The sequence below is a fragment of the Scardinius erythrophthalmus genome (genome assembly GCF_964197995.2).
Source record: "Scardinius erythrophthalmus genome assembly, chromosome: 5".
NCBI lineage: Eukaryota > Metazoa > Chordata > Actinopteri > Cypriniformes > Leuciscidae > Scardinius > Scardinius erythrophthalmus.
The window spans coordinates 36,757,913-36,773,380 of NC_138225.1; the positions used below are offsets into that span (position 1 = coordinate 36,757,913).

General features: G+C 37.0%; 1 protein-coding gene across 2 annotated transcripts in view; it reads right to left on the reverse strand.

Annotated features, from left to right (window-relative positions):
• The window catches only part of kcnt1b (potassium sodium-activated channel subfamily T member 1b), a 101,486-nt gene extending 89,708 nt beyond the window's left edge, over positions 1–11,778 (reverse strand). The window contains exons 1-3 of one of the 2 annotated variants that reach the window (XM_081366578.1): positions 11,666–11,776; positions 10,051–10,096; positions 9,739–9,906 (exon numbers count right to left, since the gene is read on the reverse strand). In XM_081366578.1, the coding sequence (XP_081222704.1) occupies positions 9,739–9,906; positions 10,051–10,096; positions 11,666–11,696 (245 nt within the window). In that variant the 5' untranslated portion in view covers positions 11,697–11,776. Of the gene's footprint in view, positions 1–9,738; positions 9,907–10,050; positions 10,097–11,665 lie in introns of both variants that reach the window. The other variant, XM_081366576.1, reaches the window with a different exon arrangement.
• Positions 11,779–15,468: the final 3,690 nt, after the last annotated feature.

Consider the following 15,468-nt stretch of genomic DNA (forward strand, 5'->3'; position numbering starts at 1 on the left):
TTTGCACTTTAACTATACTACTACTGTACACTACTACTTATACTACAACTACTATTTAGGTATTTTTCTATACTTGAAATGTATACCTTTAACTATAGGCTGCTTTAACTCTTTCCATTTTAAAAATCTTTTACTCTAGCTTCATGCATCCTTTTTTATCAACACTTGAATGTGGGTAAATTTCATTAAAAACAACAAAAAACTGTTTAAACAAAAAGCTGGGAAAAAAATCACATTTTTGTCAGACTATACTATATTATTAATATTCTTCAAAAGTACATTGTTCATAAATCATATTGGTGCGTAATTAAGATGAAATTACTTTTATGTTTTCGCAAAAAAATGTAAATGAATATAGATGTGGTCTCTGAATTTATGTCAAAGAAAACAAGAAAAAATTAGTCCCCAATTTAGTCCAGCTGTTGTACCGACTGTCTAAGCCGGTTTGAAAATTTGTATTGACAAATGCACAACCATCTGTAAAAATAATAATATTAATAAGAATTTAACTGAATAAACTAAATTGTCTGATTAGGTTTTAAAAAAAAAGCTCCTTAAACTCATTCTATGCTGAAGATTTTGTTATAAAATATATGTTTGGCTATTACGTGTGGTAGCTTGACATATAAAACACATATGTTGTAGACCTATTTATTTCCGGATTATTCTTTTCTGATATAAATGATAAATTATCTGAAGGCAAGCAAACAAATGTTACACAAAAAAAAAAAAAAAAAAAACACGGCAAAGTCAGAGAATTCACAGCCAAAGCATCTGACAGAACAGACCACTAATAACTAAACCATTTCCCCGTTCAGAACAGCAGATGGAAGTCTTGAGTGTAGAGATGATTTCCTGTCATTACACATTAACACGAGGCTGAGAGCTCCAAATTTCTACAGCAGCAGCCTGAATCAATGCGAGAGCCCCACTGGGCACAGTCAGCCAAAGCAGCAGCAAACACTCCTGTGAGGAAAAAATGCATTTAATGCTCTTCAGCAGATAGCAAAGTATTGGATTCTTCATGCCTTCTGGCATAATATTACATCCTTATCCAGTCCTGATGAAGCATGTGTAAGATGTTCCGGTCTGGGGGGTCTGGTGGGAGAATCAACGCAGAGAAAGCCGATGGATTTTACAGATGGATGATTTAGAATATGGCTCTCTGCACTACTCAAGTTCCACATTACTGCTCTTAATTAAAGACAAGCAGAGATATAAAAACCAAGACAGGGACAGTCCAAAAGATATCTAAATGAGAGGAAGCATTGCTGGCTGTAATTCTGAGATTTCATGGTGCATTTCACAAGGAAATTGAGCATCCTATTGGAGGGCAGGAGCACTACAAAAGGAAAAGTGTTAAATAATTGACTTCTAACAGCTGTGCAGAAAACAATAAACCAAAGAGAATATGTGCAAAAACACTCACAAAAAAAAGAAACAAATAAATAAATAATATATTATTAGTAGGGCTGTCAATCGATTAAAACGTTAAAGGTGCTGTAAGTGATACGACGCGTTTTTTAGGCCAAAACATTTTTTGTCACATACAGCAAACATCTCCTCACTATCCGCTAGCTGCCTGTCCCCTGAACACACTGTAAAAAAACGCGGTCTCTCTAGACACCACAGGCTACACAAACGGCAACAAAAACAAACTGGGCTCACCCGCACCAAGAAACATAATAAAAAGAGTTCCAGCCAATAACCGACAAGAAGTATTGGAGGGTGGGGTTTGGGGGGTTAGTGCGCGTGCACGTGAAGGGGGTGTGTGGAGGAGAGAGAACAGAGAAGCATGAAGAGGGAAGTTTGAATTATGGCCGACACACGACCAAAGAGACGACGTTCCGATGAACAAATTGCAAAGAAGAGGGACAAGGATAAGGAACGCACGAAGTCCCGAATTTACATCGGAAAAACCTTTAAAGTCCCCGTGAACCGGAAGTTGCAAACGACTTTTCTCCAGTGTTGTGACGCATTTCCCAGTGAAACGGAATATTGAACAGAGGGCAGGGTTTTACTCTAGCGCTCCTCCTCTCCATCTCTGCTCATAACAGACTAACGGTTTGAGGGGAGTGGTTAAGCGTTGCCCAAACCAATTCCTCAAACCTACGTCATCAGAGAAGGTCCTCCAATGCAGAGGGGAGGGGCATTTTCAGATTTTGATTAAAGATTATGAAGCCAAAAATTTTTTTTGTGTGGATTGACTTGCATGGATGAATTGTTCACCACAAAACGATCAATTTAGGCAAACAAAGTAAATATGGTCAATTTTGATTTCATGAGGACTTTAAAAGGTGGCGAGAACTCCGCCAGCAGAAGGGCTTCCAATCCGACATAGTTGCTCTGTTTTTGCAGAACAGGTAAATCCATTTTTCTTTCTAAACTGACGTTCATGTTCGCTAAACCAACACAAGGATGTAATTAGCTAGATCTATGCAGTCAGCGTTAACTTTGGTGAATACAACATACATGTTTCTAGCAGCGATCAATCTCTATTGTAAATGATCAAGCAAATTCACAGTAGGGCGACAATTTGTGTGAATGATTGTTTTCATCCACTGTTTGTTATGAAAAAACAAACAAAAATAACGACTTTATTCCACTATTCATTTCCTTCTCTCTGGGCCTCGTAGTGTTTTTGCGCAGCGTGTCTGTGTTGCACGTCACCACGTAGGCTCACTATTGGCCGACGCTGGTCATGTGTGATGCGTGATGACGTGTAACACTCCGCAAAAACACTACGAGGCCCAGAGAGAAGGAAATGAATAGTGGAATAAAGTCGTTATTTTTGTTTGTTTTTGCGCACAAAAGTATTCTCGACGCTTGATAAACTTAAGATTGAGCCACTGATGTCACATGGACTACTTTGATGATGTCTGTATTGCCTTTCTGGACGTGAACAGTGACACGTCCATTGACTTTAATGGAGGAACAGAAAGCTCTCGGACTAAATCTAAAATATCTTAAACTGTGTTCCGAAGATGAACGGAGGTCTTACGGGCTTGGAACGACATGAGGGTGAGTCATTAATGACATAATTTTCATTTTTGGGTGAACAAACCCTTTAATCATAACAGCCAAAGGATGTGGGGAAAAGACATTGACATAGCTACTTCAGGAATTTAAAAAAATGGACGCAGCATTAATTGTGTTAATTATTTTTTTTACTTTTAAACAGGAAATATTATTTACAGACATTAACACCAGTCCTTCTAAGAACTCTTTAGTATTTAAAATGGGTAGAAAACAACACCTATAGGAGAATGAATGGATACAAACTGATCTTAAATGTAATATTAAACAGCCGTGTTATTACTGAATGTTGTTTTAGTAGGAAAATGTCTTATTGCTATGCAGTCATCACAATATTCTAAAAAAAATACAGATGAGATTTCCTGGCTAATCTCTTAATAGGCTGTCATTTTTCAGTAAGGGGGATTGAATAATTAATCAGGGAGGTGATATTGTACTGTTGTCTTTGTGCAGTGATTTGAAATGAACACGTACGCAATCAGAGAGGGACTGTCTCACTGCTACATTGATCACAAACAAGGCAGACGGCCTGTTTAAACAGAGATAACAGATATCATAGTGGTTCTCACTAATCTAAGTTGTCATGGCCACAACACACACTCAGTGGCCATAACATTGTTTATACATGGTCATGAAATGTGATGTGCACACCACCCTTAAACGAACAGTCACCCAAAAATGTAAAATTCTGTCATCATTTTCTCATCCTCATGTCATTCCAAACCTGCCTGATTTCCTTTGTGGAACTTAATAGAATATATTGTGAGAAACAGCAAATCTGTTGCTTGAACTGTTTCTTACAAAACTGACATGCAAAATGACGAACCAACTTAATATGTTCCAGAAACTAGATTATATACAAACATAAAATCATCTTTTGGCACTGTGTAATATGAGACTGCAGTATAACATGAGATTAAATGCAAGTGGTTTTATTCTCTAGTCTTGGGGAAATTACTCAGGCTCTAATGAGAGGATTGAAATCTCCACCTCCACTAAGCAGCATGTCTCCCATTCCACTGAATAGCTCTTGGCTAACCTCTGAGACATCTCTTCACACTCGCTGAGCCGTGTGACACACACATACACAAATGTTCTCGCGCTTTTTGCTCTCTCTTTCACTGCCTTCATTAAAACAGCTTATCACATTCGACAGCCAGGGCTTCAACAATGGCAGCTAATTTAATTGTCAAGCCAGAGGTCTCATTTGCAGCACTACCACAATCTTTTATTTGGAGAAGTGTGTCAACATATCAGAATGGATCCTTAGGAAAACACACTGATGCTTGCATTTATAAATAAAGTTTTTTCTATCTCCAGGTTTTGACAAGAGGCGTTGTCTGTTTGCTATCAAAATCCAGGTGGACATAATACAATAGTACAAGCTATATTTTAGCATTATCTAAAGAACATGTGATTGGTGCTTGTCAGTATACAAGTTGAGACCATGCAATTGTTGCCAGGTTGTTGCTATGCAGTTGCTAAGGTGTTCTGAATGGTTCCTAACATGTTGCTGTGCGGTTGCAAGGGTGTTGCTGTGCAGTAAAATAAGCTTGACATTTAGTCATAGATTATCGTCAGGGAACAAACCTACATTTGCCACACTGATAAGAACATTCTGGGCATTCAAAGTTGATTTACATGACGAAGAACTTCAGTGAATGCAGTTCAACGCAGCCGGTGGCTTTTGTGAAAGACGGATATTCTGACAATAAATGGCAGTCGCCCATTCACTGTGATGCAGAGGCCACTTTGGCCTTTAGTCTAGACTGCATAGGAGGAACAGCCCTAAAGCACATTCACCTTTCATACTCATGCCAGCACAGGCTCAGATTAGCACAAAACACCTCCACACTGATGTAGTCAGATTGACGTCATTTAATGATTTTATTTCCAATCTTGCTGTGCTTTGTGACAAATCCAACAAGTAGCTGTTGTGCTCATGGGCTTTTTGGAATTAGTTCGATGCAATATTATGAAATAAGGTACTTCAAGCTGCTAGCTTAGCCAGAAAGTTTATCCATCATCAGTTTAGACTAACAAACATCATAATGCCCACAAAACAAGCCTTTATTGAGACCATTTGACATCAGTTATGTGAATGAAAATTCATTCTTAAGTGAATATATACACCACACACACATACATGTCTATATTACTAACAGGGGACTATCACTCTATACTGGCCAAGAGGGGACTAGTGTTTCTGGTCATTTTGAAGAAACAAAAATGACATACACAATTTTCTTTCTCTCCATAGGCGTAATGTTTTTTTTTTATACTGTACAAACTGTATATTATATCCCCTTACATTAAAGGTTACACTATTACACTATATTATAGGTTACCTTACACTATAATATGTTATACGTTACTAATTATCCCCTTACAGCAATTATTAATACTCATTATATACATTTGTGTCCTCATAAACCAGATATACAACACACACACACACACACACACACACACACACACACGATTTATGGGGACTTTCCATAGGCATAATGAGTTAAATACTGTACAAACTATATATTCTATCCCCTAACCCTACCCCTAAACACAACCCTCAGAGTAAAACTGTATTTATGTATTATTACTATGTATTTTTACATTTTCAAAAAACATAATTTAGTATAATTTATAAGCTGTTTATAAATCATAAATCAAAACGTCCCCACAAGGTCAAACATTTCTGGTATTACTATTTTTGTGGGGACACACAACGCTGCTTTTGCTGCTGTTGATGAGGATACAATAGCTGACACAACCACAAAAAGGTGAGATTGATATGATTGACTGGAGCAAAGTCACATTTGACTGTCTGAAATTAAGCTGACAAACTACTGCTGATGCTCTGTACTGTCATTTTGGCATGAGAAAATGTCCTCTGTCCTCAACTCCCACACAATATATAGGCGCAAATATACATACACATATAGTGTGAAAACATGGGAGTTGGGATGGACAGAAACTGAAATGGAGGGAACAGTAATGCAACTGAGAGAGAAAAGCAAAATAGTCAGAGGAAAGGACCACTGGGCAACCTTAGAGATAATCACAGGACTTAAAAGCACATGCATACACACAAACAGCCTTAATTTCAGAACAGACAAAAGCACACTTTCCCACACACAATCTCATAACTGAAGTGACAGCAGCATGTGGAGATTCCCGACTTCACACCACGTTAAAGCATTAGCCTATGACTCAAGCGCGCTCTCTCTCACACACACACACACACACTGTAATCTCTAATGATCAAGGATGATCAGCACCAAACTGTTCTGTTGCACAGACAGCATGAGCTGAACAACAGTGTGAAACATTTTAGTGTGAATTTACCATCTTCCTGCTAACTAGTTACAGTTCTGTCACTTTTGCATGGTAGTTCATAAAAATTAACTGACAACTGACAGGGAAAAAATGTATTAAGTAAGGGATAATGTACAGTCAGCCAGTAATTATTCATTTTTTTAAGGACATGTACATTATGACTACTTTCAAAATAAATAAAAAAAATGGCATGAATTGTTCAATTGAACTGTACTTGTAGAGACTTGCATAGAGACAAAATGACAGTTTCGCTTCAGTTCATTGATGTTTGCGGGCATTGGTTTATACACAGCTCTCTTAAGATCCCGCCACAGCATTTCAGTCGGGTTGAGATCTAGACTTTGACTGGGCCAGTGCAACACCTTGATTCTTTTCTTTTTCAGCCATTCTGTTGCAGATTTGCAGGTGTGCTTGGGATCACTGTCCTGTTGAATGACCCAATTTCGGCCAAGCTTTAGCTGTCGGACAGATGGCCTCACATTTGACTCTACAATACTTTGGTATATTGAGGAGTTCATGGTCGACTCATTGACTGTAAGGGGCCCAGGTCCCGTGGCTGCAAAACAAGCCAAAAATCATCAACCTTCCATCAGCGTGATGAACAGTAGGTATGAGGTGCTTGTGCTGATATGCTGCGTTTAGTTTTCGCCTAACTTGGTGCTGTGCATTATGGCCATCATCTCTACTTTGTCTGTCTGTCCAAAGGTTATTGTTCCAGAAGTCTTGAGGTTTGTTAAGATGCAACTTTGCAAACCTAAGCCATGCTGCCATGTTCTTTTTAGAGAGAAGAAGCTTCTACTGGCAACACTTCCAAACATGCCATACTTTCACGTCTTTTTCTACTTGTACATAAACTTTAACATTTAACATGTTGACGGAGGCCTGTAAAGTTTCAGGTATAGTTCTTGAGGTGTTGTTTTGCGATTTCTCTGAGCATTGCACGATCTGACCTTAAGGTAAATTTGCTGGGACGTCCACTCCTGGGAAGATTGGCAACTGTCTTTTCCACTTGTGAATAATATTCCTTACAGTAGAATAATGGACTTCAAATTGTTTGGAAAATGGCCATATAACACTTCTCAGATTGATGGCAGCAACAATTGCTTTTCTAAGATCATTACTGATGTCTTTCCTCCTTGGCATTGTGTTAACACACACCTGAAGGCTCCAGACCAGCAAACTGCCTAAACTTAATCACACTTGCTAATGATCAATTAATCAAAATCACTTACCCTCTTAATTCCTGGAAGCAGTAAGGGTGTACTTAGTTTGTCACTCATGACTTTTCCATTTTGGTCTTGTTTTTGTTAAATAAATAATGACACTGTGTAATGTGCCATGTGTTATTATTCATCTGAGGTTGTATTAACCTAATTTTAAGACCTGCCAAGGTCCAGATTATTATGTCCTGATACATAAAACCATAACATTCAATATGGTGACCTTTCTTTTTCACATGCCTGTATATATATATATATAAAGTATAAGTATCTTCACAAATGCTGAGAATACAGAGAGGACATGCGAGTAAAAGAAGTTGAATCAGTGCTAAGTCCATGATTGCAGCGCTCACATGGCAGGATATTGCTTTCTGTGTGCTTCATTTCTAAGAGCTTGAGTCACAGTTAAGCTTTAGTGTGAAGATAAATTATGTAGTGTTCTCGTTACATTGACTTGGCCTGGCCTGGCCTGAAAAAGAAACTTAGAAAGGGAAAAGTTTGAAGTCAGCAGTCTCCCCTGAGACACATGGACCACTTACAACCTGCCAGAGAGGGCTCAAATAATAGTGTGCAACCATTGCCATAAGCATTGTAAGATAATTAAACCAAGCCAGTGAATCTTATAATGTGACTACATGCTTTGACTAGCTGAGATATGCAACAGAATGAAGGAGTAATACAAGAACAGAAGAAAAAAACAGATTAATGATTTGTGGCTTGCGCCACAGAGGGATAATAGAGCACAATTTTCACACACCAGAGGGAAAACGAAGAATACACCAAGCAAACCACAGCAGACTCAGAGCAGCCATGATGTCTGTTATTGTTAGCTAAATGATGCAGAAATAACGTACTTCTTGTGTAAACAACTGTAAAAAAAAAAAAAAAACATTTAAAGAAACAGAAATCCCACTCAAAGCCCAAGGATGATAAAGTTTTCTTGAAAACATAAAGGTTCCCCTGAATGTCACCTCTGCGTTTTTTGTATGCATGTTTAGAAACAGCTCACAGCTATTAAGTTACAATGGCTCTCTTATACGCAGGCAGTCTTGACTGTACTGTATGTTACGGCCTTGAATCCATCACAAAGCGTTGAGTCATTGAGCAAGAGAAACATGTACAGTGTTTCTTCAGCCCTGCATTTCAGCCTCTATTTAACTTCAGCACCACAGTAAAGGACAGCTCCCCATAACCCAAAAAACACACACACACTTCATGTTATTCTCACACAAACGCACAGTTTACACTCATTATATAAAGTCCATAAAGCATACATAGAACATATACACCAAATGTACAATTTGCTAAGATGCATTTTATATCTGATATTATATAAAAGTGAAATCCAGTCCACTGGTTTGTCGGTCCACTAGTTTGATTCTACACTTGCAGGTGTGGTATTGATATAATTAATCATCTGGAATGCAGTCTCTATTTTAACACACACACACACACACACACACACACACACACACACACACACACACACACACACACACACACACACACACAAACTTAACGTAAAAATGTGCTGCATGTGGAAGCATCTAAATGTTTATGTATGTATTTATTTATCATTTCTAAGTTAAAACACAAATTCTTTAATTATATTTATTATTTAAACGTGCACTTAGTTATTTCCCCCTCATTAAAAACATTTTACACATAAAAAAGTAATAGCTGTTTTTAAATATTGTTTTAAAATAATAATACACCCACATAAGATGATATCAAATAAGCAGACTAATTAATGTTGCCTCATGAGGGTCGACATGTTAAGATCACATGACCAGTTTCACTTGCAGAATAAATTGAACATGGTTGACAGTTCATAGTCCATTTCTACAAGTAACTGAAAAGCCTAACAGTTTCACCAACAAAGGTAGTTTGTAGGGATCAGATCAGGTAGCTCCATGTTTTCTCTTTTTACAGTGTAATAGTAAATGCCAGTTCTGCATTTTACAATGCTGCAATGTCCTCCTTGCCTTAATTTTTCAGCTCTTAATTAAAAAGCAATGGCAAGAAAAACCCTATATGTGGACAGCAATACAAGTGTACTGTAAATGTGGGCTTTATGAAAGCTTTATGAATTCATAAAGTACACCTCCTGAGAGTGAGCCACTGAGGACACACAGTATGAAGTTACCTGTCATCGTTCTGAAATGATTGATCTCCGAGCAGCAGATCTCTAAAGCGGTATCGTGGAGGTAGAGGAGGAACCTCAGAGTCCACATCGGCCATTTTCAGGGTGGAAATGTCCAGAATAACACCAGTATTACTGCTGTTATTTCTCTGAACAGTCTCCGTGGGCAACCTGAAGAAACAGATGCAAATCGTAAATATATTATATAGTATACATTATGCATGTATACACAATGTATTATTCATTAATAGTTTCAGGACCACAACTAATCGATTGTAAGATTGTGGACAAAATTTGCATGTTTAGCATGTTTACCTGTCAGCAGCGGAGGATGAGCATCGTGGCGGAGTCATGCTTGGCTCTGACAATATGGAGAGAAATGATAAGGATTACTGCTAAATGTTATAGTCACATGCATAAACATAAAATGAATCCATGCTGTTGTAGGCTAATGCGGGGTTACAGCAGAAATACATGACTTTAGGCTAATTCACATAACTGTAACTGTATGTATAACTTCTAAGCTGGAAAGCTTTAATAGTCTCTATCTAACAGTGAATCAATAACATGACATCTTTCACAGATAGTTCACCAGTATCCTTAGCCATAATTATACCCTTGAGGAACTACAATCCACGCACTGATTTTCACCTTTTATGTCATTCTTGTCACATTTTGTACACTGTGAAAACTGTCATCTAGAATGTTCCCTGTATGGTTTCTATTAGCACTCTCAGGGACACATGAGTGTGTAATGACAGTAGTGAGCCACTGCATTAGTGTGCAAATCGCTGATGAGTGGGAGGAGGGTTATCTGGCTGGCCAAGGGGTACAGTGAAGTACAGTGCATAAAACTCAGACTAAAATGTACCTTTGCTCAAGGGTTACACAGTGTTCAGACGCTAATAAAAAGGACTGTGCTGAGGATATAAAAAAAGGGCATTCCTAAGGCAAAAAATGGCAGTGACACACGCAAAAAAATGCCCTTGCAGACAGTATATTTTGACAGGCAACTGAAAAACGTACTTCATATGGTAACATCTAAACTAATTTGTTTTATAAATAACTAAAAAACTGAATTCAGTACATAACAAATCACAAATATATTAAAGTAACTTTTTAAAGTCAAATCAGGAAGAAATAGCTCTTTAAAGCAATGACAGACCGATAATCGGTTCAATATTTGCACAATTGTTTGGTTACTGTTTGCTCACCATCAAGTCTAGAAATAAAAAGCACCATTTGGTGGAGCTGTACAGAATACCACTCAACAATATTCACAGTTAACAGATTTAATGCACCGTTTGGACAATTATTCAACCTTTATATAACAGCCATTTATTCTCAAGCAAGAAAGGCATAGCTCATTAAATGATAAATTATACAACTCAAAAACAAAGATGAAAATAAGACTGCATTTAAAAACATTGTTATTAATATTATTATTTGTATCATCATCATCATCATCATTAATAATGATATTCTGTATTGGTATTATTGGTGAGAATATTATTATTGGTAATAAATATTCAATAGTTGTCCAGCTCTACTTTAAAGTTACAACATATTTAAATAATATAAACATATAAAAACAAAAACAACAATGAAAAATAGATTATGCATATCAGTTATCAGACACAAACACAAAATCATCACCATCATCATCATCTGTACTGATATTGGTTATAAAATGCAGTTTTTGTCCAGCTATGTTTTACAGTAACAACTACATACTTTTACTTTTTTATAGTGGTTTGCTTTTTCCCCCTAAACATAGGTTTTCAAAAATAATAATAAAACAATGTATGGTTGATTTTCACAAGCAAATCAACAGCAATCTTCACAACACAATATGATACATGTAAAAAGTACGAAACACAGCGCAATAAAACACGAATTAGTCATCCGTGACATGACACGATGTCCTCACCTGCCTGAGACTGGCTGCGCGGTCCCATCATTGTAAATAACCGTGTTACTGGCGACCCAAGCGCCGCACATTTTTTACAAAAGCCACTGCGAAGAGTCCGTGAAGGACTTCCGATGGTAATGTCCTCCTAATAGATCCGTCCTCCATGGAAACTTGCATCAAAGGGGCGTATAACGACCCTGATTAAACCCTCCTCTTACAGACGACCACCACTGGGCGAAATTCCCAATACCTTCAACATCTCTGTTTATTTTTGTCGCGTGCGATTCAACTTTGCATCTATGAGATGCTGATGATGTTGGTGATTATTTAAGCAAGATAATATGTTGTCCCCATCATACAACCATCTAGAAGTTCACGCGTTCAGATTCTCTCTGCATCCTCTGATCCCAAAGCCTTGATTCGCGAGAAGAAAACGGCAACTGCTGCGCGTCAGGCGAGATGTAGGGCAGCAGGGAAATTTTTGAGACGCTGTCACCTCTGCATCTGTTAGGTAAAGCCACTAAGTCATCCGTACAGCCTTCTCTTCTCTCCCCTTCAAAGCTTACATCGCCATCTCCTGGACCACCTGAAATCCTCGACAACACGGACACTAAAGAGACAACTAGGCGCGTGCAATCCTAAACAAATTAAACTATAGCCTACTGTATAATTAAACTATATATGCACCACAAACATTCACGTCGAAGTCAAACATTTCATGCTATGTGCATTCTAACAATGAGCTGCTAACCAGTCAAAATCAAGGCTTAGATTAGGCCATTCACTTTTAGATGCAATTCATTTAATAAAAATCATTCAAGCAGAATTAAAGTGCATCTTTAACAATCAAAGTAATTCTTTATTAACACAATGACATAGACATATTCATGTAAAACGAATAATACAAATTAAAAGACAATACAATATTTATGTATTTATTTTCAATAAATTGATAAGGTAATAAAAAGTAGCCAATAATAGCATACTTACAAGGTTCAAGACATAAGGCTATTGTCTTTAAAGAGGCGCAAAGTTCACTGAAATTTTATCTTTGTATTGATGTTGCTTTTTAAATATTTGTGAACAATGTTTATAACAAAAATTGATTTGAAGAATGTTGAGCGGTGTAACCATCAAATAAAAAGTGGAAATACTTTCTTGCTTGGACCTTGAATGTACATTGACTAGTACACACTTGAATGTGTGAATAAACATTAGTTTTTTTTTTTTTTTTTTTGTTTTTTTTTCTTGACACAGTCATAAGGGTTTAAATGGGTTATATTGTCAGAACTGAATATATTAGATACTCAACACTGACTTTGATTTGGTGGATAACCAAGCTGATTCATTGCTTCCATTATTATCATGATTATCAGAACCACAATTGTAAACGTTCAATCTTCAATCGCGCCTTATTATTCAGCCTCAATTATCACCCCGCAAGAACAATTACAGTGTTTTAAAACTATAGAACAAAAAGAGTTAAATAAACTTATCATTTCATCTAAAACAACAACATGTTTATTAGATCCTATACCAACTAAACTATTGAAAGAAGTGTTACCTGTAGTGGAAGAGCCTCTCCTCAATATTATTAACTCATCTTTAACTTTAGGTCATGTTCCAAGAACATTTAAACTGGCAGTTATAAAACCTCTCATAAAGAAACCACAATTAGATCATAATAATCTAGCAAATTATAGACCCATTTCAAATCTTCCATTTATGTCTAAAATACTAGAAAAAGTGGTGTCCGCTCAACTGGGCTCTTTCTTGCAAGAAAATGACATCTATGAAAAGTTTCAGTGTGGATTCAGACTGCACCATAGCACTGAAACTGCGCTCGTTAAAATCACAAATGATTTACTTTTAGCTTCTGACCAAGGCTGTATCTCAATACTAGTTTTACTCGATCTTAGTGCTGCGTTCAATACTATAGATCACACAATACTCTTAGATCGACTACAAAACTACACTGGTGTTCAAGGACAAGCATTAAGCTGGTTCAGATCATACTAATCAGACCGCTACCATTTTGTCTATTTAAATGGAGAAAAATCGATCATAACTCCAGTAAACTATGGAGTGCCACAGGGATCTGTGTTGGGCCCTCTATTATTCTCAATATATATGATGCCACTGGGAAATATTATAAGGAAACATGGAATTAGTTTCCATTGTTATGCTGATGATCCTCAAATCTATATTTCATCACGGCCGGATGAAAACGGTGAATTATCCAAATTGACAGAGTGTGTTAAAGATATAAAAGATTGGATGACGCGTAATTTTCTTTTATTAAATCCAGACAAGACAGAGGTAATACTTATCGGTTCAAAAAACCGCCCACAAAACCTCTTACAATACAACTTTAACATAGTAGGATGTCCTGTTACTTTATCCTCTACAGTAAAAGACCTGGGTGTTATACTCGACTAATCATATTTCATATGTTACAAAAACTGCCTTTTTCCACCTTAGAAACATCGCTAAGCTACGTAATATCCTATCAGTTACCTATAAAGTTCCGTATTATTTACAAGGTATTGCTACTGACTTATAAAGCCCTAAACGGCTTAGCTCCAGTCTATTTAACGGATCTTCTATCGCCCTATAATCCATCGCGCTCTTTAAGATCACTAAATTCAAGGCTTTTGGTCATACCTAGGATATCCAGATCAACCAAAGGAGGGAGATAATTTTCACATTTAGCTCCAAAACTCTGGAATAGCCTTCCTGATACTGTTCGTTGCTCAGACTCGCTCTCCCATTTTAAAACTAGATTAAAGACGCATCTTTTTGGCCAGGCATTCATATAATATTTTTAATCTTACAGTTCAAACTACAATCCGGCCTCTAGTTCATAAACGCCAGAGGAGAACTGGCCCCCGACTGAGCCGGGGTTCTCCCAAGGTTTTTTTTTTCTCCATTAGGTCACCTGATGGAGTTTTTTGGTTCCTTGCCACTGTTGCCTTTGGCTTGCTCAGTTGGGGATATTTTGGGGATATTTAATTTTATTTTATCAATCAATAAATTCCACTAGAAACAAACCTTGTTGTATTATTTTAATTTAATACTGTGAAGCTGCTTTGATACAATCTGTATTGTGAAAAGCGCTATACAAATATATTTGACTTGACTTGATTATTATAAGAATTAATATGGAAAGATTTTGCCAAACATAGGATTTCTAGAATTCTATTTGAAAATTCTCAAAGTCTTTGAGACAGTTGTGCAATAGACATTTATGACATCCCAAAATATCAAAATTACTTTTAATTCAAAAATAGTTACAGAAAATGTGTTCTCACATAATTTGTATGAACAATGTGTATTTTCCAAATACTTTCATGAGTCAGAGAACATTTTCAACAGACCCGCTTTAATATTTTGACTCAATCTTATGCTTAAAGCTTTGTGCTTTGTCAAAAGTTGTGTCTAGTTCTTACATGAGGGAGATATTGAACCTAGATAAGGTTGTTGTACTATTGTGATATGGGATGCCCAAAGGCCTGAGGCTTATACCCTGCCCTGGAAGAGGTGAAATGGAGAAGTACTAAGATCTCCTTTTATTAAAGTGCCATTGACCAATGCTTGTAACTCCAGATTGCTCCAGAGGGACTGTCCATTAGTAAGTGTCCATAACAAGGCACTTAAACAAGTGTGCACTGATTTTTCATTCCAAACTTTATGTCTGTAAATAAAACCTTCCCAGAGAGACCCATCTAATGTAATGGATGGTTTCTCTCATGTTTGAAATTAAATTATTTTTCTGCTTACTCATTTCATTACTCACCTCTATAACCGGACATATTAGCTCC